This window comes from Rhineura floridana, chromosome 12 (genome assembly GCF_030035675.1).
Source record: "Rhineura floridana isolate rRhiFlo1 chromosome 12, rRhiFlo1.hap2, whole genome shotgun sequence".
In the NCBI taxonomy this organism is placed as follows: domain Eukaryota; kingdom Metazoa; phylum Chordata; class Lepidosauria; order Squamata; family Rhineuridae; genus Rhineura; species Rhineura floridana.
This window is the reverse complement of record NC_084491.1, coordinates 24309130-24330391: the sequence shown is the minus strand read 5'-3', so window position 1 is coordinate 24330391 and position 21262 is coordinate 24309130. Positions and strand designations below refer to the sequence as shown.

Genomic DNA, 21262 nt, shown 5'->3' with positions numbered 1-21262 from the left:
AGAGACTTCTGTTGAAATATAAGTGGTATATAGATCAAATGAATAGTAATAACTTTTGTGTTCGTATACAGCAACTGCTAGGGGTCTTGTGCAAGAAAGGATTTGGGGGTACGGGTGGGAGCTTACTCTCCCCTGCAATTGTCATGCGGTGAGGCTGCTTATCCCTTTACACAACAATTCATGGAATTCACTGGCACATGATGTGATGGCTGGCACAAAAAGAGACAAGTTCGTGGAGAAAGAAAATCCATCAGTGACCATGACAAGTAGGACCTGCAGCAAAAAGTTGCAGTGTGGCATGTTTGCATTGAGTTCCAGCCAGTCATGCCCTCTTCCAGGAAATGGTCCTCCTTCCTGAAGGCTGAATCAAATACAAGGAAGGGCACTGGAATTTGCACGGCCCACCGTTTGAAACCACCTGCTGTGACTGGTCTCTAAACACACAGTCATGAGGGGCCCCGTGGACCGACTTCCCCCCATCTGTTTGGAGGGCTCAGGGAATGCTGTTTACATGGGGATTAAAGTGCCCAGGAATGGCCCTCCCCATGTTAACTTCTTCTTTATCACAGTTAAGTGCAGGGAGGCACATTTGGCTGTGGTCAGGGCAGGGACATCTGGGCACTTGCAAGGGCTGTTTGTACCCCACCAGAAAACCACTTGTGATCTAAACACAAAGAAAATAAAGCTTCTTGTTTCAGAAATATTACTTTTACCCACTGCAGATTTAATCTACATAGATTAAAATATACATGGTCAGGTTTTTTTTTTTTTTTAAAAGTACGTTACAGCCATGGCTGCTATTGGAGCAAGCCAGCGAGCGAGATTGAGAGATCCCAGACCATTCCATACCATGTATGTCTTTGATTGCTTTAATCAGTGCTGGACTACTGCCATGTTTTTCTATAAGGTTATTTACATGCACTAAGTTCTTTCTATTAGCTTCTCCTTTAAACTTTTTTTGTAATTCGATTATCTGGGATTCTGTGTGCCTAATTTCAGCTTTCTGGATAACATGAGAGTACTTTTATAACACAATTCATGCTTTTGTGACGAATGTGTAAGTGTCCTACAGCTTTATTAAGCAGACTGCCTAAGCCTACACATGCACACTTGCAAGGAAAGACTGAAACACGTGCACATCTCTGCCTCCAAACAGGGTACTCAAGTTGTGCCTGTCCCCATCACCCCTTCAATATCAGAGCAGCTGAAAGATAACAATCCAAGGCACCAACGGATTCAAACGGCCTCCAAAAGGGGGGATGGCTTATCAATAGCAGCCAAGAAAGACACCTCATCCATCACATACATTTTGAAGTTGGCCAACAAGATACATCTGCTAAGCCAATGGTCACCCATAAAAGCAGGGCTCCTACCTTAGAGATCTTCTCCAGAATTGTGTATTCCAAGCTTCTGAGCTTAGAATGCTCCCTTGGAGAAACTGCAAAGAGGAGACCCACAGCCTTACAGTTTGTGATGGGGCCCCAGAGAAAGCAAGAAGCAACCATTTCTTGGTAGTCCCATTTTGTTTAACATTTATTGTTCATGTTTAACTTATTCAGGTATCACAGTTTTCTACATTAGAATATTTTCATGCTATCTCCCCATCCCCACGATTCCCCCTCCTCTGTCCAGAGAAAAATAGAATTGACACAACTTTGATGGAATGCACTAGAGTAAAGAAAAAAGGCTACTGCACCCAAGTTACAGAACACACAGACCAAAAACAGCACAAGAAACTTCTGCATAGGAGAGAGCGTTGCGAGGGCTGCATGGGGAGGAGACGCTGGAAACGGCACAGTCTATGCAGCTTGAGCCATCACAAACCCCTCTGAGCAACTCCCAGTCATGATCCAGGAGGTTGCCAACAGTTTGCAATCTGGGTTGCTGAAGCTGGAGTGCTGGGAGTGGCCCCAAAGAGTAGCCTGGAAAGCAAAATCAAGAAGACGCAAAGATCCTGTGCCTCCAGGCTTTGAAAGCCAAAGAAGCCCATTCCATATAAACGTTTGGCTGCCAATGACATAATGCTGAGCACCAAGCTTTTTTTCCCTTCTTTGCCCAGTTCATGATGGCTAGCCAACTTCATGTTTGGAAGGTGGTTTAAAAACAAACGCAAAGTTGGATGTGGTTCAAAACCCAGTGTCATCCAAAGAAATGCTTAACAGAATTTAAAATATCCCTTTACACATTCAATTTGCCTTCACCCTTTTCTACCTCATTTGGTACAAGTCTGATTAGATAAATTAATCAGAGGGCCCTTGAAAATAATTTTCAAGGGCCCAGGTTATATTACAATTAGATGCTCCTCAGCTTGGTTCATCCATTAACCTATTATATAGTGTGCAGTCTGAAAGGGCTGGGATGTCTTCAGGACAGCATTATGAAGACTAACACTGTTCAGGATAAGTTTCCATTAGCTGCCGGCACAACTGCTTTTATTAGTTGACTTCTCCAGCCCCAACTATTCTGCAACTCACAAGCTGAATAGGTGGAGGGAGGATCCCTATTTCATTTCATATGATGGCCACATCTGCACAAAGTTGCAGGTGGAGAAAGTGAAACAGGCCAACTAGACTGGCAGCGTAAGCAAGTGGCCTTTGTGCCGAGTTCACGGAAGAGGTAGGAATCTTGTACCTGTTACTGGACAAGCACCAGGGTGTGCAAACATTGCAAATGTCATCGCTGTGCAATTTTCTCTGCCATAATTGAAGTGAGAGGGGATTTGTGCATTTGACCTGTCACCACCCATCACCCTGCTGTGTTGTGTGCGTGCCTCTCTCACCCTGTCATTAAGCAACCAAAGAATGTTATCTGTTCTACACAACAGCACAAAGAGTGGTGGACGTTTTGAATGGACAAAGATGGCCTGGCCAACAAGGAGAGGATTTCTTCAACCATACCTCCCATCTGACTATTATTTGCCTCACAGTGCAATGGATAGAAAATTGCAGCCTCAAGAATTTTCTTCTTCCAAGACTGCCTAAAGAAAAACAATTATTCCTGTAAATCAAATAAGGGCTGTGAAAGACCATTTCCCCCCCTCTATAAACTGTAAACGATTCAAGATCCTAGTGCTTGAGAGAAGAGGCATATTTTAAACTCTGTTATCAGCTTAACACATGAGGAACACTGGCACAAATATGTCACTTATTCTTGGTTTAATTACAGGGATGACAAGTAAACACCAACACAAGGGAAGAAAACCCAGCTTTTTATGGAGGCCGAAGGTGCAGCTAATGCTTTGCTGTGGAGTCTCGGGGATAAAACTCTGCCAAGGTGCTCTGAGGGATTCTCTTCAGCATCTCCTTGGGGAAGATACGTAGCAGTTGCCAGCCGACGTCCAACGTCTCATAAACAGTGCGGTTTTCATAGGGCCCTGAAAGAATAACCACTGACACAATTACACACAGGTACAGACCAAAACCTTTGAGACAAAAGTTTTTCCCCTCTCATATAATACTAGAATCTGGGGCCATCTAATGACGCTGGAAGATTCAGGACAGGCAAAAGAAAGTACTTCTTCACACAGTAAAAATGCTGCACTGTATTTTTGTAGACTAGACATTTGCTTTGCAATAAATGTCTGGCTGTGAATTAGCTGCGTTATCTGTATGGTTGGTGGGAATGCCTGAGAGTGAGGTTTGTATATGGAGGATTGCTATTGCTAAGAATGTATTTGGGACGGATTACTTTTGTGTGTGTGGAGGTACAGATTCTATTTCAGTTATTTTGCTTAGTTGTTAGTTTGTGGAGTATTTCTGTATTTGACCTTCATCTGTATTCCTTTATGTTTAAGATTTTGTTTTCTTGTTGATTATGCTGCTTTAAATGTGTGTTTTATATTTGACCTTTATCTGTAATATTTTATTTTGATGCTTGTGGTGTAGTGGTTAAGGTGTTGGACTACGACCTGGGAGACCACGGTTCAAATCCCCACATAGCCGTGAAGCTCACTGAGTGACCTTGGGCCAGTCACTGCCTCTCAGCCTCATGAAAACCCTATTCATAGGGTCGCCATAAGTTGGAATCGACTTGAAGGCAGTACAATTACATTAATTAGATTGTAAGTTAAGTTGTAAACTGCTTTCAGGGTTTTTTTAAAAATAAAAAGCAGTATCAAAATGAAATTACACAGTTGCCACCCTGGGCTCCTGCTGGGAGGAAGGGCGGGATATAAATCAAATAAATCAAATAGTTAAACTCTGGGATTTTGCTCCCCAAAGACATAGAGATGGCCACCAAGATGAATGACTTTTAAAGATTAGACAAATTCATGGAGAATAAGGTTATCAATGGCTACCAGCCACTGTTGAAAACAGACTGCACGTTGCTGGGGATTACAATGGGGGAGTAGTGCTGTTGCACTCAGGTCTTGCTTGTAGGCTTTCCAAAGGCATCTGGTTAGCCACAATGAGAACAGGATGCTGGCCTAGATGGGCCTTTGGCCTGATCTAACAGGGCTCTTCTTATATATGTTGTTATGACAGACAAGACATTTGAGGCTTTTCCCTCCGAGTACAACTGCAGTGGGCAAAGATGTGGCTAGGTTGCCACTGTATGCCAGAAGTAAACAAAAGAGGGATGTGGCTATGAAGGGAGCAGGTAAACCTAGAGAAGGCCTGCTTCTGCATTCCCACAGGGATCATATAAACAAGTCAGAGGGCGACAAAGAGAGGAAGTGAGAAAGACCAATGAGAGTGCCAGGAAACCAACAGGGTGTACATAGTCTCTGGCACTTTGGACTCTGAGGAAAGCTGGCAGCATTGCTTTATCCCCCACCTCTGCCCCCCATTGATGAATAGGTGCTTCCTCAGATATGAGACCCAAGAATGAAATCCAGTTGTCTTTTGAGGTAAGAAGGGATTTTAACGCGCGTCTGAGGGGTGAAGAACAACTGAGCATCTGAAGCAGCCTTTCCCAACCAGTGTGCCTCCAGATGTTGTTGGACCACAACTCCCATCTTTCCTGACCATTGGCAATGCTAGCTGAGGCTGATGGGAGTCGTGGTCCAACAACATCTGGAGGCACACTGGTTGGGAAAGGCTGATCTGAAGCATGCTATACCTACCCTGAGCAATGAAGTTCCTCTCAAATTTCTGCAGGAATTCAAGATAGAGAAGGTCATCTGAAGTAAGCGCTTCCTCCCCTACAACAGCCTTCATGGCTTGGACATCCTTCCCAATGGCATAGCAGGCATACTAGAAGAAAGAGAAAGAGTGATCAAGAACAGGTAGCCAAGATAGGAATGTTCAAGCTACAGGAATTGAGGGAGACTTTAAAGTGGAGTGGGGAACCTATGGCCCATCAAATGTTGTTGGAACCATGTGACATTCCTGTGTCTCTGGGATTACCACCTCCTGATTCCCAAATACCCGGATCAGGAAGTCTGCCTCAGCCTGGGTCATATATGCCCTCTGAACCACAAACTTCAACCCCACCACCTTTTCCCCAAAATGTGACCAAATGGTGTAATCTGTTGGTAAAATTGGTATAGGTATAGGTGCAGAATAGGACCTTAGTATGGTAGCACCCTTGACCAAGCTGACATGTGGGATTTTGAATCAAACAAATAAACTTCATTATATACAAGATGTTACATGTGACAGTAAATGAATAAGTTATTTCCCCTGTTCTACCCCACTAATCCCAATGAAATCCTTCCCCAAAACCACAGCCCTTCTAACTAGATGTTCTCTTCTTGATCCCTAATCCTACCTAACTCTGTCAAACCCTTTTGTTTTCAAAACTCCACATAGAATTCTCACTCACACACCCCTCCCAACTATCAGTCATACCTCATCAGCACCTACTAACATTCAATTAACCATTTCCTAACTGAACACAATTTCAAAACAGTTTTAAACATGTAAATAATTTTGATTTCGTTACAGACTACAACTCCCATCATGCCTGGCCAACTGCTTCTCAAGGGCCACAAGTTCCCCACCCCTGCTTCAAAGCTAGGAATCTTAAAAGAAACAAACTAAGTGTTCATAATAGTTTGTCCACTGTGTTGTCCCCCACCTTCCAAGACACATGAATCAGTGCTAATGGTCACACTTACCAGCTGGTTTGAAACGTCAGCATGGTCCTTCCTAGTCATTCCCTCTCCAATAGCAGATTTCATCAGTCGAGACAAAGAGGGAAGTACATTGATAGGGGGGTAAATCTGTAAGGAGAAACAGGAAAATTAAGAGCTGCAGGAGTAATGCTTAAGGTGGGTTGTTGTGATGCGATATTAAAATGCTGGGATTGAAGAATGACAACAGAGCAACAACAGAAAGCCTAGACCTAGGGTGGTATCTAATGCTAGTCCTATTCAGAGCAGATGCACTGAAATAAAGTTACTCATGTCTGTTGATTTTTATGGATCTACTCTGAGTAGGACTGACACTGCATACAACCCACTGCCCAGAGACATTTGTCTGCTTGATACCTCCCTGTACTTCCCTGGTTAAAGCTGTAGCATTCTAAATATTTTTCTTCCTTCCTCCCCAGCTTCATCAAGGAATATAGCTTTGAAATTAGGCATTTGATTCCAAACAAATTTGGCCTTTGAATGTCAACTGGCAACTTGTTTTCCAGCTGGTTTTATCTTATTTACAATATACCCTTGTTCACCGCTTAGGCAATTTTTTATTAAATGGCTGACAAATTCTTTAGTAAAATGAACACACAGAACTCTTTCAATGAAATAAGACTGTTCTGGTGGTGCTAAGAATGCAGTATTCATGGACAAGCAAGCTAGCTGAAATATTTTACCACAATGTGCATGCCTGTATGACAAGACACCCACAATTTTGCCTCTTGTAATCAAGTCACCCTGACAATAACTGAGGCATCCAGCACTATATGACGACTGCTGCTAACAATCCCAGTCTGAAGAAGTCCAGAGGAGGACAAGGACAGAAAGCTTCATCCCACAGACATCCTGAAGATAGTCTCAAACTAGCATACCAACCTGTCTATTGTGTAGTTGCCTGTCTACGTAGATCTGGCCTTCAGTAATGTATCCAGTCAAGTCAGGGATAGGATGGGTAATGTCTGAAAAGTAAGTTATATCAATGCTTTCAGATTTCTCTTTCACTGCAGACAATGTATCATGATGCTATAATGGACAGAAAGACTTGACCAAAGACGTGGAATGGAGAAAAAGACCAGTCCTTTATCATGGCAGCATGACTAACAGCTCTGAGGCAACTGCATAGTGTTGTTGTGCTCAGTTCCTGCTTGCATGCTTCCCATAAGCAGCTGACTGGCCACTGTGAGAACATGATGCTGCAGTAGATGGACCACTGGCCTGACCCAGCAGGTTCTTATGTTGTTATGTACAGAAAATTTTTGCACAAACTTGGCTTAGTGACATCACACCAATGTGCAACATTCTGAAAAGGAGCTCGCAGCTGCTTTGTTCTTCCATGGTCATTTTTGCTCCTGCACTGCACTAAACCAAGTTCTGGACAACACACTAAGCCAAACCATGGCTTAACTCAGCACAACACAGAGGCAAAAAGGACCATGAAGGAGCAAACTGATTGCAAGTTCCTCTCTAGAAGCCTGTACTGTTGCATGGTCTTACTGAACCAAGGCTTGGGTTAGTGCATCATGCAAACCAGGGGTGCATTAGTATGTTTTTATGTACTAACAGAACCTTCTCAAAGCTATTTGGGGGGGGAACCCAAGAAAGTGCCAAGCTAACTCCTGCTGGCAAACCTAGCAACAGATCAGCTCTGAATTAAATGGGAATCATCAGGTTTCATGCAGTTATCCCCAACCTGCAGAGGATGGACACAGAAGTCACATACAAAAAAGATGCCCACAGGTATCAACAATGCCATTCCCCTGCTCACCAGGGGTAAGTGTCTTTTGCCCCCAATGAGAAAGATTAATGGCAGCCTGCAACAGAATCTCACTACTGCCACAGTGTGGATAAGAGGAGAAACAGGGATTGCTCCTGCTGCACCTGTCCTGACCCAAGTCTCCACAGAAGTGAGACAAAGCTTCATCAGTGTACATATGAGAGGGCTCAAGGGAGTGGTGGGATTTGGCAGAAAGTTTTGGAGGAGGCCAGTGACAGCAGAAGAAATGCCTGATGTTTCTGTGTCTCTCTAAAGCTTCCTGCAAGACACCGCCTTCCTCCCCACATTTGCTGGAGGGACAAGCAACTTTCTGATTTTCAGGAAACATGGGAGATGTTTCTGTCCTTGTCCCATGTTTCCAGCAAGTCAGAAGATGGTTTGGCTTTTCCTCCAGCCATCTGGCAATGGCAGCCCTCTATGCATGCCAAAAGGGGTGCAGGTAGAAATGGTGGTGGCTGGTAAGCCAAGCTGATAATTTGTAGACCTCTGCCTAGATGTAAAAAACATATGGAAAAGCTATATCAAGAGAAGGGCTCACCATCGTTGGGCATGGTAAGAATAGGAATCTGAGTAATGGACCCATTTCTGCCTTCTACTCGCCCAGCTCGTTCATAGATTGTGGCCAGATCAGTGTACATGTAACCAGGAAAGCCACGCCGGCCTGGTACTTCTTCCCTGGCTGCTGAAACCTTTGGGGAATTAAGGCAAAAGAAAAATGTTAACAATGGCTTGGATTACCATCAGAAGCAGCAAATTCAAGTAGGGAAAAGGTTGGTAGAGACAAGGAGGCTCACTATTTGGTTGTATCAAAATTCCTTAAGACTTCTGCCACAAACATACCCCTTTTTGGAATTGGCTTCTGCATTGTTGATCAGAGCACCGCTGAAAGATTAACTCCTATCTTGCCATCCCCTCTGTCAAACTTATTATAAACTCCTACAGGCAGGGACTGAACTTTTTAATGTTTGTGGTATATTGATCTCCAACACTCATCATCCTTGACCATTTTCCAGGTTGTCTGGGGAACTGTAGTCCAAATACATATGGAAGGCACAGGTTCTACACCCTTGGTTTATGCAATGAAGCATAATGTACACTGTGTACAGTGTAAGCACTGTATAAGAGCTTGCACCATGAACAAGTATAGTCTGCAGCACTGAGTATAAGGGTATGTTTAGAAGGCAACTTCCTGCAGTGGTGAGTCATCAGTGTCACATAAAAGTAGATGCACAGAAAACATGGGGAAGACCTGTTGATAAAGAGGTAATTTCTTCTGTTTTACACTCAGAGGCCCAGGAGTGCAAGCACATGGCCAGTGCCAACTCCTGCCCAATCCCTCTCAATATTACAGACTGCCAGGGTCCAGGAGGATGAGTGTGGGGCAATATTTAGAATGGTTATCAAATGGTGTTTTGAATTTTCAAAACATCTATGCAGTAATGTCCAGATATAACAGTAAGAGGAGACAAGAACACATGCATGTTGGAACACAGAGGAGTAATAATTATTCACCAAGAACCATAAACAGCAGGCTCCTGCAGTTATTTTTGAGCAAGTACCTCTCAAGTACAGTAGGGCCCCCCTTTTCGGCAGCCCGCTTTTCAGCGTTCTGCTAATACGGCGGCTTTCAACTAGAGTAAGGCCCTACTCATACAGCGCTTGTTCTGCTTTTACAGCATTTTTCGGGCGGCAGGCACCATTTTATTGACGGAGTTCTGCTTTTCGGCAGGTTTTGCTTTTAGGCGGGGGTCTGGAACGTAACCCGCCGTATGAGTGGGGCCCTACTGTAATCGGGAAATCCAGTAGCTTGGTATCTTTCATCTCTGGATCTGATTTAGCTAATTTGGAGTAATTCATGAGCTGGCATAGTACCGAAGGTGCGATTCAAGCTTCACCTACTAATGGGTTTCAGCCTTCAAAGTACGTGCATGCAAGGCAATGACTGGTCTGTTGAATACAGAAAATCAGGTACCTCTCTCAGAGCTTCTGCATAGGAACTCATATCCGTCAGAATAACCAATACATGCTTTTCACATTGATAAGCCAAGAACTCTGCTGTGGTCAGTGCAAGACGAGGGGTGATTATGCGCTCAATGCTGAAAAAGAACCATGGAGTCCAATTAACATTGTCCCAGAATGGGGTGAGGATGGGGAAGAAATACCAAACACAAGCCTTGTGCTTACTTCCGAGAAAGAGCAGTTCAGGAAAAAAAAAGGCTTAGTGCAATGGTCAGGATGCATTTGGAGCCATATGGTAGTAAAGAAACAACATTTTCTACCACCTGTGGTTTAGAACAGGATTGGGGAAACTTTCAGTCCAAGGGTCACATTGGTGGATTTGCTCCAAAATGTGGAGCACACCAGAATCCTCTGCATCCCTAGGAGAGATACACCAGGTGGACAGGAAGGGTACCAAAGGAGTAGATAACCTGTTTTCCTTTCCCCCCCCCCCCAGTGCAGGAATAACAGCTCTGGGTGCTGACTAAGAGCACAAGGTGGCAGTTCCGTATTACAGACTCTTTCCAAAAATCGTTCTCAATGGCAAAGATAAGTGAATCAAGTATTTTTGAGTCTCAAGTTACAGCTTTCTTCCATTTTGTCCTAAATGCACTTAAGAGACTCAGATTGCTCTCGAGAATGGAAACTCATTGTGGAAGACAAATGTCTATTCTCCTAAATGTTTACCATTTTGCCAGACTTCTGCTCAACTTTTCACAATGACTCCCACTACTTTTGGAAGAAGCAGACGAATTTCTCTGTTTTGCAATTCCCTTCATCTCCTTCAGTTGTGGACATCAGATATTATCTACTTACGTTGGATCGTTTGCCAAGTTCAGGAACAGACACACATTGTCCATGGAACCATTTTCCTCAAAGTCAGATTTGAAGAACCGAGCTGTTTCCATGTTCACCTATAGCAGAGCATCGACATGAGATCAGTTGCAAAGCCAAATATTATTTAAGCCCAACTTAAGAAAAGTTCTCAAAAGTTGCCAGCATAAAAACTGAGGGGCTTCCTCAGTTCTGTTGATCCATAACTAAGGATACACATATTTGATACATTCACATACTGCAACTGTGCCTTCAATCTGTCCAAGTAATATAAACCCAAAGAACCGTCAGACAGTAGAGGGTGTTTGTAATGGATAAGACATGCATGCTGCACAAATACAGCAAATTTATCAAGATGTGGTTGCCACCTGGATATACACCTGTTCTTCTAAAGCAGGGATGGGGAACCAGTGGCTCTCCAGATGCTGCTGGATTCCTAACTCCTATCATTCTCTGACCATTGGCCATGCTGACTGGGGCTGACAGGAGCTTAGAGCCCAACAGCATTCGGAGGACCAAACACACCGGCTTTAAAGTAAGCAACTAAGGGAGGCGATGCTGCACTCAGTGCTTCTCAACCCACCCATCCACCTGTTTTTTTCTCTTCCCTTGTCCTTTTGCTCACCTCCCCTGTAGTATGGCACAGCTCAATACAGGTGCAGCCCAGCTCAGTACAGGTGGGGGAGGGAGCAGGTAAAAAAGCCAAGAAAGGTATAAACAGGAGGAGCTGCACCTCATATATAATATTGGAAGTTTTACAGGGGCAGCACAAGTCCCTGGGTTGTAACACGTTCTCCATGTTTGGAGACATCTGCTGCAAGCCTGTAAGAGCAATTCTTTCTGTGGCCAAAGCACAGAAGTGAAAACCACATTTTGCAGAGGAAGAAGTATACTAATCACGTTGAGAGATCATTTCTCAATGGCGATGCCAGCTTTCTCTCTGGAAGTTTCCCTTCCAGACTAAGGTCTCAGCTCTAAAGTGTACCTTAGTTAAGTTTTTATCTATGTGAACAAGGAATGCAATGCAGTCTAATTAATCCTGTCCCAGCTAGCTTGGAAACTAAAATAATTATTATCCCTCTCTCCTAAAGGAGTCCAGGACTTGAGATGGACAAACACTTATCTGCTTGGTCTTACTGATGCCATTCCACTGCACGTTAACATCTCAGAATTGTTTATGAAAAAGCACCTCTGACTTGGGTTGGCACACATGGTCATAGATCAGCGGCTCCAAAACGTTTTCCCCCCCCATGGACGATTTGAAAATTGCTGATGATCTTGTCAGACCACTTAATGGTTTTTCCACCTGCTGTAGCAATCATAATGATTGCTAGATGCTGTATGACTTTTAATTGTTTATTGCATTTTATTGTATTACCATTTGCATTCAACAGAATACAGTAATATACAATATAAGAAACAAAAGTAGGAATAAAAATACAAATAAAGATCAATATGAATATTTAATTTGACCTGCCACAGACCACCTGAATGAAGCTCACAGACCACTGGTGGTCTGCAGGCCGCAGTTTGGGAACCCCTGTCATAGACAATGAACTGGAATACCCATTTTGTTTGCATTTAGCTACTTACTCCCATAGCAGCAAACACAATGGCAAAATTCTCTTCACTGTAATCCATCACATCTTTGGATTTCTTCACTAAGCCTGCTTGGCGACAGATCTGAGCTGCTATCTGGAAAAAAAAAAACATGCTGAAGAGCTGCTCATGTCTTCCGTGTACAAGGCTTCCGTTTTCAGGAGGAATTCCAAGTGACAAAAGGAGGAGATGTGAGAGTCTGATTTTTCATATATAAACTATAAGAACAAGACATGCTCATCTCTGGAATGCTGCTAAACATAATCATATGGGAGCGAGTAATCACATATGTAGACTGGTACATTATATGCTTGCCAAGCAGGAAGATGACATGTTAGAAGAGATACAAATATGATACTGGGAAAAACGCAAGACTATCAAAACGCAAGTCAATTAAGAAATGCTTGAAAAAGGAGTGAAGCTGTACACACCCAGACACTGGCGCTTCTTTAAGAAGCTCCCCCAAGTAAGGTATGAGAGATAGCTATGAAAAGGGCTTTTCAGTGGTGGTACCCTGGTTGGGAAAAGTCTTCCCCAAAGAGATCAGCCTGGCACATACTTATTTTTTTCCCAGTGCCAGGCAGACCATTTTATATTCCCAGTCCTTTAAAAATCATGTTGTAGATTTTAATGCTGCTTTAGCTCTGTCAATTTTTATTCTTTTCTTTGACCTGACATCTTCTTCAATCCCAAGAAATCTTATTCAATGTTTTAATACTTTTGTTGTACTGTATTTTTATGGTACTAGTGTATTTTTAATCTTTTTATTCTGTTAGCTGCCAGGTGTTATAGGACAGCCTATATATAATGTAAATAGAAGCTTTTGCTTTGAATATGCTCAAGGTATATAACTTTATGCGGAGACAGACAGACCACTTGTCTGTCTAGCTTACTAGTGTCTGCACTTTCTGGGATTTCAGACAGGGGTCTTTCCTTATCTGGGGATATCAGGGATTGATCTTGGGGACTTTTATCTCTTTAAACAGCATGTATATCCCACTATTTAGCCAAAAAGACTTCAAGAGTGTCGGGCTTAGAATCTCAGAGACATAACCAATTCATGCTGCAACGTTTTATCCCAAGGGTAATAAAAACTAGCAGATGCATGATAGCCAGGGAGAAGCAGCAAGGATTGTGTACATGCAGGGATGGGCAACCTTTGGTCCTCCATATGTTGCTGAACTACAACTCCTACCATCCCTAACCATTGCTCATGCTTGTTGGAGTTCATGGGCGTTGTGGTTCACCAACGTCTGGAAGACCATAAGTTCCCCACCCTGTGGTATAGCATCTGATAGTCAGAGGCACCAAAAAGTATTAATTTCCTCTAAAACATTCATCCAACTCAAAAAGCTAAACAGAACACACACACTAATCCAAGTCTGTTGTATGGTAAAGTGTATATCAGGATTCTCCCCTCCTTCCGCGCTCAAACTATTAACACTCTGCACTGTGTGAGTTTTTAATGCATTTTAACAGTTGCTTCCTCAGTGCTTTCAGCATGAAGTGCTGTTAAAACACCTACCTCATTATGGGGCAACCCAGCAGCAGAGAAAATAGGAATTTTCTGTCCTCTGGCAATGCTGTTCATGCAATCTATAGCAGATATGCCAGTCTGAATCATCTCTTCTGGGTAGATTCGACACTCAGGATTGATTGGTTGGCCTGTTTCATTTTAACGGGGGAAAAATAATTTTCAATTTATATTTTCCTGGAAATTAGATTAAGGTTTTAGTAAAGGATATTAAATCCAGCATATCAAGGGTGACACCCCTGAGTTCCAAGACTTGCACACTGACAGCAAATTTCCCCAACATTTTATTGACAATTAAGTTTTGTTTAACAAGCTTGATGCTTCCGACAGTTATTTTAACATGGTGTGTAATATTTATGGTACAGTATAATCTGCTATCAATGCACTATTGATGCACTGTGAATGAGTCTGTGTCTTCAGATATTGCTAATAGAAAGACGTTGGCTTTCCTCAGTTTGCAAACTTTCTAGCCAAGATGTCCTTTGCCATTCATCTTTGTGGACATGTGACTGAAATCTTCACGAAAGGCATCCGATAACATTATGGGGGAGCTAGAAATGGACTTTCTGAGTGATATGTTCACAGAAGTTGGGCCTTCAGCATTAGCACCTACTTTGTGGCACATACTTCCAACAGGCCTCTGTGGCCCCTACTTGAATGTGTTTTCACAGATGAGTAAAGACACAGTTGCTTCAGGGGACATTCCTGAAGTATCTAAAGCTACATAAATGTTTGACAATATCTTAATTGCTGTGTGTGCGCGTGCGTGCGTGTGTGTGTCTGGCTGCTGGGTTTTATGGTTTGTTTAAAACTGAATCAAGTATTCTGACAGACAACAGTGGCACTGAAATACTTTAAAAAACATAATCACCTAGCTGATTTTTTTTTAAAAAAAGCATCACACCTATGAACGGCTGAAGCCCTCTACTGCCTGATCCTGAACAAGGAAAGCTTTGGGAGGACCATTCTATTTTTCTTCAAATGAAGCCATGCTCAGAGAAGAGACAATAAAAGAAAGCAGTTACTTAATCTCCTGGTCTGAACAGTAGGTAGTCACTGCGCTACTTTGTATTTATGCTGACTAGCAGCTTTCAAATACTGTGCTGCAAGCCCATCTCAATGAAACATTAAAGGGCAAACCTTATGTTAACAGTGTTACTGTAAACATACCATTGATATCAAGGTAATCTTCAGCCAAGACCATAGGGCCTCTGTCTATGGGCTTTCCTGACCCATTAAAGACTCGCCCTGCAAAGATAAGAACAACAGAGTGGATATGTTAACAGGAGAGCGCCAACATTAACAGAACAGTAGCTATCATTGTACATTGAAAACTGGCCATAATTAGTAAGGACTAGTGATCAATCCATGAAACAGAATCTTGTACTTACCAAGCATATCTTCAGATACTGGGGTTCGAAGGATATCCCCAGTAAATTCACAAGATGTTCTCTTAGCATCAATACCTGTTGTTCCCTCAAAAACCTAAAAAAGGGGAGGTAAATATTTTAGTATTTCATATTTTTGCCAGAGCTTGGAAAAGTTACTTTTTTGAACTACAACTCCCATCAGCCCAATCCAGTGGCCATGCTGCCTGGGGCTGATGGAAGTTGTAGTTCAAAAAAGTAACTTTTCCAAGCTCTGATTTTTGCTTAATGTGATCATCTTTCCTGCAGCAACTAGGCTGGTTGATTAGATAACAGGCATAAAGGTTAACCAGACAGAGTAACACAACATACCATCATTTGAAATGTAAGATTAAATATCCAAGTATCTTTCAAAACACGACAAATATGTTTGATGGTAAGGTCAATAAACTACTGAGCTTAAAACAGATTTGAGAGAATGGAAGAATTTGAAAATGGTCACGAATGTGCGCAATATCTGTAGTTAAAGTCAAGTCAGGGCAAGTCAAGAATTTATTGTGCTAGCCAAAAGCCATGACAAATACCTTAAAAACATTACAAGTGAATATCAACAAAAACATACAGGACATACATATTGTCCCAGAATATAAAAATCATGTGATAAAAATTAACAAGCAGAGTCTCCCTGGCAATTAATTGCTATTTTGTCTAGTTCTTTTTTCCTAATCTTTTTTGCCGCAAGAGCATAAAGGGCCACCTTGTGGGTCACATAACTATTAGCATCACTCAAGAAATATAAAATCTCCTCCAGGGGGTTCCCATTTCCCTGGAACAACAGAGGTTTTATAAATCTCTCTCTTGGGTGTTCATATAGTGGACATTTTAACATATAGTGCACAATGTCCTCCACCTGCCCTAGATCACAAATACACAACCTTCTTTCAAAGGGCACCTTCTGATAACGTCCATCTATTACCGCTGTTGGCATAACTTGGAACCGTAGTTCCATGAAAGCATTTCTTAAAGGGGCTAGTCTTAATTTGGTCAGATAGCAAGCTCTAAAATGTTCTGTTTTCACTGACGCAAAATAAGTAGAAAATCTAGAGTTTTTAATTAGACGCAAATCCCTTCTGGCGTCTATCCAAAGGAGCCAATCCCTTAAATGTCTCTTTTCTATGCCTACTAGATATTTTAACTCGGGAAGATGGTAACTATTTAAAAGATTTTGAGACATTAACTTCCAGTTTTGGTTAATTTCTAGCTCCTTATAGCACAATATTGGGAGGCGTTCCTTTGTCAGGAAAGCAATTCGCTTGTAATAATTTAAGCGTAGCCACACGGCTTTTATCTTTATTGATGGCCAGCCAGATTCTGTTCTCAAGAAAGCTGCAGGTGTTCCTGGAGGTAAGGAATATAGCTTTCGAAAGAATTTATTCTGTATTATTTCCAAGATTTTGATCACATTTGAATCTGACCCCCATACCTCTACGCCATAGAGCATTTGTGTGACCACTTTACTGCCAAAGATCTTTAAGGCAGGTTCGATCATTTGTCCTCCCTTATTATAATAAAACTTCATTAAGGCTCCAATTGTTCTCTCCGCTTTCAGCTTGATCATCTCACTATGCCGTTTCCATGTAAGGGACTCGCTGAAAACAATCCCTAGGTATCTGAATGAGCGGACTTGTTCTATAGCCTGTTTATCTAAATTCCATTTGTATCTTGGATTACATTTACCAAAGACCATAATTTTTGTCTTGGAGAAATTTATCAATAGATGCTCCTTTTTACAATAGGTGCTAAATGCATCCAGGAGATTTTTAAGGTCCAAACGAGAGAGGGAGATAAGTATCAAATCATCTGCATACATTAAAATAAAAATCTTTCTATTACTAATTGCTGGTGCGGGAGAATCTACTCGAGCTAACCATGGCACCAGATCATTTATATAGATATTAAAAAGAGTGGGAGCCAAAATGCATCCCTGCTTCACCCCACGTGTTGTTTTCAAGGCTTCAGTTAATGCACCCTTTAGGCCAATTCTGATCCTTATTTCTGTATTACTATATAACTCTTGAATCAGTTGTATAAGTCTACGATCCATCTTGGTGCTTTGTAATTTCTCCCATAATCTGGGTCTGTTAATCGAGTCAAAGGCTGCAGTAAGGTCTATGAAGGCAGCATAAAGATGTCTTTTGTTCTTGATGTATTTCTCTATAATATGGTTTAGGATAAAGCATTGCTGTAGTTAAAGTGAATTTCCTATATTTTGCTCTCTGAGAATCTTTCACACACACGCACACTATAAGCACTCCCTATAGAACTGAAACAGAAGAATGTGTAAGATGCAATCTGTTTTAAATTGATATAGAACAAACCAGCAAAAGTACAGCGAGGGATTTTATAGGTAGATCATTTGAAAGCTACTGTGACTATGCCCAGTATTAATCTATTTTTGCAGTGGGGAGACTGAAATGCCCTTATGAAAACCTTGAAGGAACGTTCAAGTCAACCTCTGGAAACACATCAGAAGAATCTGATTTTATTTGTACCAATAGATTTGTTTCAAACCAATGGATGAGATACTTGAAAACAGTTAAAATGGAAGTCTTCTGACATCCTTTTAAAAGGTTTAATATAAATGGATGAGGGAGACAGACCTAGAACAGAACATTGGTTCTGTAATATTAAAAGCATGGACAAATCTCAACTATCACTAATGATGCTTTTGTATCAAAAGTTTAAACACATCAAGAAATTGTTATGCTTGTAGAAAGAAAATATGGCATACACAGGCATTTTTAAGTGTGCCAGGAATCAGGAATACAAGTCCCTTATATTACACTTCAGTGCAAGCAGAATTCAACGTGAATCCAACACCATAATTTGACAGGTTGCTTAATTCTAAAGGCCAGAAAGGAGTTGTGACTAAAAATGATAAAACTCTTTTGAAGCAACAGCTTGAAGGAGTTGAGGGAAATAAAATAGGAGCAAGATCTGAATGGATGTATTTCAGAGGAGGAATGGAAGTGTATGTTCTTGGAGCTAGACATGAAATCTCAGTATTAAATAAAGATTCTGTAAAAATGCCATAAAGGTAGCTTTAGAATCATAGAATCATAGAGTTGGAAGGGGCCTTGTAGGCCATTGAGCCCAACCCCCTGCTCACAGCAGGAAATCCACAGCTAGAGCATCTCCCGCAGATAGCTGTCCAGCCTCTGCTTGAAGACATCCAGCGAAGGGGATCCCACCACCTCCCTAGGCAGTCGGTTCCATTGCCAAACTGCCCTTACTGTCAAGAAGTTCCTTCTAATGTCCAATCTGAATCTACGCTCCTGCAACTTAAAACCATTAGACCTAGTCCTACCCTCTGGGGCAGCAGAGAACAAATCTGTACCCTCCTCTATGTGACAGCCCTTCAGGTACTTAAAGAGTGCAATCATGTCACCCCTCAGCCTTCTCTTCACCAGACTGAACATGCCAAGTTCCTTCAACCTTTCCTCATAAGACTTGTTCTCCATACCGGCTATCATCCTCGTCGCCCTCTTTTGAACCCGCTCTAACTTGTCTATATCTTTCTTAAAATGAGGCGCCCAGAACTGAACGCAGTATTCCAGATGAGGCTTGACTAATGCAGAATATAGTGGGACTATTACTTCCCTCGACCTGGAAACTATAGCTGTGTTTATGCAGCCCAAAACCGCGTTTGCCTTTTTTACCGCAGCATCACACTGCTGGGTCATGTTCAACTTGTGATCCACTACAATTCCAAGGTCCTTCTCACACGCACTACTGCTAAGCCGGGTATTTCCCATCCTGTACCCGTGCATTTTGTTTTTGTGGCCTAAATGCAGAATCTTGCATTTGTCTTTACTGAATTTCATTTTATTAATTTCAGCCCAATTTTCTAGTCTATCTAGGTCCCTTTGGATTTTATTCCTGTCTTCCATTGTGTTAGCTATCCCTCCCAGTTTCGTATCATCCGCAAACTTCATAAGGCTTCCCTCCACCCTGTCATCTAAGTCACTGATAAAAATGTTGAAGAGTATCGGCCCCAGGACAGAACCGTGTGGCACTCCACTCGAAACCTCCTTCCAGTCCGAAGCAGAGCCACCGACGACCACTCTTTGAGTACGGTTTTCCAACCAGTTGTGAATCCACCTGACAGTATTTCCATGTAGTCCGCATTTGACCAGTTTGCTAATCAAAAGGTCGTGGGGGACTTTGTCAAACGCTTTGCTGAAATCTAGATAGATGACATCTACAGCATTTCCACCATCTACTAAGCTAGTGACCCGATCAAAAAAAGAGATGAGATTAGTTTGACAGGATTTTTTCTTGACAAACCCATGCTGGCTCCTACTAATCACAGCATTGTCATCTAGATAGTTGCCAATGGACTCTTTTATTATCTGTTCTAATATCTTTCCCGGTATTGAAGTCAGACTGACCAGCCTGTAATTCCCCGGATCTTCTTTTTTTACCCTTTTTAAAGAGCGGGATGATGTTTGCCCGTCTCCAATCCTCCGGCACCTCTCCCGTTCTCCAGGATTTCTCAAAGATGATGGCAAGAGGTTCCGAGAGTACATCAGCAAGTTCCTTCAATACTCTGGGATGCAGTTCATCAGGCCCTGGAGATTTGAACTCATTTAGGTTAACTAGGTATTTCCTGACTATCTCCTAATTTATCTTGAACTGCAATCCTGACCCCTTACTGAGATTGCTACCAATGCAAGGTTGCACACTGTTTCCTTTTTGGGAGAAAACGGAGGCAAAATAGGCGTTGAGCAGTTCGGCCTTTTCCTTGTTATCTGTCAACATTTTGCCATCCTCATTGAGCAGCAGTCCCACCGTTTCCTTGGTCTTTCTCTTGCTTCGAACATATCTGAAAAACCCCCTTTTTGTTGTTCCTCGCTTCCCTCGCCAGCCTCAGCTCATTCTGGGTTTTAGCTTTCCTTATGCTATTCCTGCAAGCCCAAGCCGCTCGTCGGTAATCTTCCTTGGTGATGCGTCCTTCCTTCCATTCTTTATACATGCTCTTTTTTATTTTTACCTCCTCCACCAGTCTTCCGTGTAGCCACATTGGCTTTTTCCGATGTCTTCTGTTTTTCTTCCTCTTTGGAATTGTTTGCGATTGCGCTTTTTGTAATACCTTCTTCATGAACTCCCACGCTTCTTGGGCTCCTTTTTTCTTTAGTCTATCTAGCCACGGGATCCTACCCATCATTTCCCTGAGCTTGCTAAAATCGGCTTTCCTGAAATCCAAGGTCCATATTTGACTATATTCTTCTTTGGCTTTCCCCAGTATCACGAATTCCAGCATTACGTGGTCACTTTCCCCCAAGGTACCGACCGCTTTAATTCCCGTGACCAATTTGTCCGTGTTAGTTAAGATCAGGTCCAGGATTGCCGATCCCCTTGTTCCTTCTTCTACTTTTTGAAAGAGGAAATTATCAGCAAGGCCCATCAGAAATTTGTTGGAGGCTTTGTGCTTCGCAGAGTTTGTCTCCCAGTAGATATCTGGGTAGTTGAAGTCCCCCATCACTACTACTTCTTGCCTCCTTGAGATTTCAGAGATTTGTTTGAGAAAGGCCTCGTCTACCACCTCTTCTTGGCCAGGGGGTCTGTAGTAGACACCTACTACCATGTCGGTTTTATTTGTTTCTCCATTTATTTTTACCCAAATGGTCTCTACCGGACCCCTTTGTTCGCTCTCTTGGAGTTCCATAGAGGTGTATTTGTCTTTGACAGATAACGCTACTCCCCCTCCTTTTCTGTTGCTTCTATTCTTTCTGTAGAGTTTATATCCTTGAATGGCTATATTCCAATCATGGGAGTCATCCCACTAAGTCTCTGTTATCCCTATGAAGTCATATTTGCCTTGATGCACTAAGACTTCAAGCTCCTCTTTATATAACATGTACAATCAAATCGATGTGTACTACAGCTTCAGATAATAGTATTGTAGTAAAGTAGCAAATTTAAGGCATGCATCATGAGACTGTTACAAGATTAAAGCTACTAAGAACTGGTGTTTTGAGTTAGAATTACAAAAACAAAAGGATACACTTTGC

At 42.2% G+C, this 21262-nt stretch overlaps 1 protein-coding gene across 1 annotated transcript in view; it reads right to left on the bottom strand.

The window, feature by feature from the left end:
* Positions 1–1515: 1515 nt before the first annotated feature.
* ATP6V1B2 (ATPase H+ transporting V1 subunit B2) overlaps positions 1516–21262 on the bottom strand; it is a 32861-nt gene continuing 13114 nt past the window's right edge. The window contains exons 4-14 of the mRNA XM_061592912.1: positions 15213–15306; positions 14992–15069; positions 13813–13952; positions 12282–12383; positions 10671–10768; positions 9829–9952; positions 8395–8545; positions 6959–7041; positions 6062–6166; positions 5066–5195; positions 1516–3373 (exon numbers count right to left, since the gene is read on the bottom strand). Coding sequence (XP_061448896.1) covers positions 3231–3373; positions 5066–5195; positions 6062–6166; positions 6959–7041; positions 8395–8545; positions 9829–9952; positions 10671–10768; positions 12282–12383; positions 13813–13952; positions 14992–15069; positions 15213–15306 — 1248 coding nt within the window. The 3' untranslated portion in view covers positions 1516–3230. The remainder of the gene's footprint in view (positions 3374–5065; positions 5196–6061; positions 6167–6958; positions 7042–8394; positions 8546–9828; positions 9953–10670; positions 10769–12281; positions 12384–13812; positions 13953–14991; positions 15070–15212; positions 15307–21262) is intronic.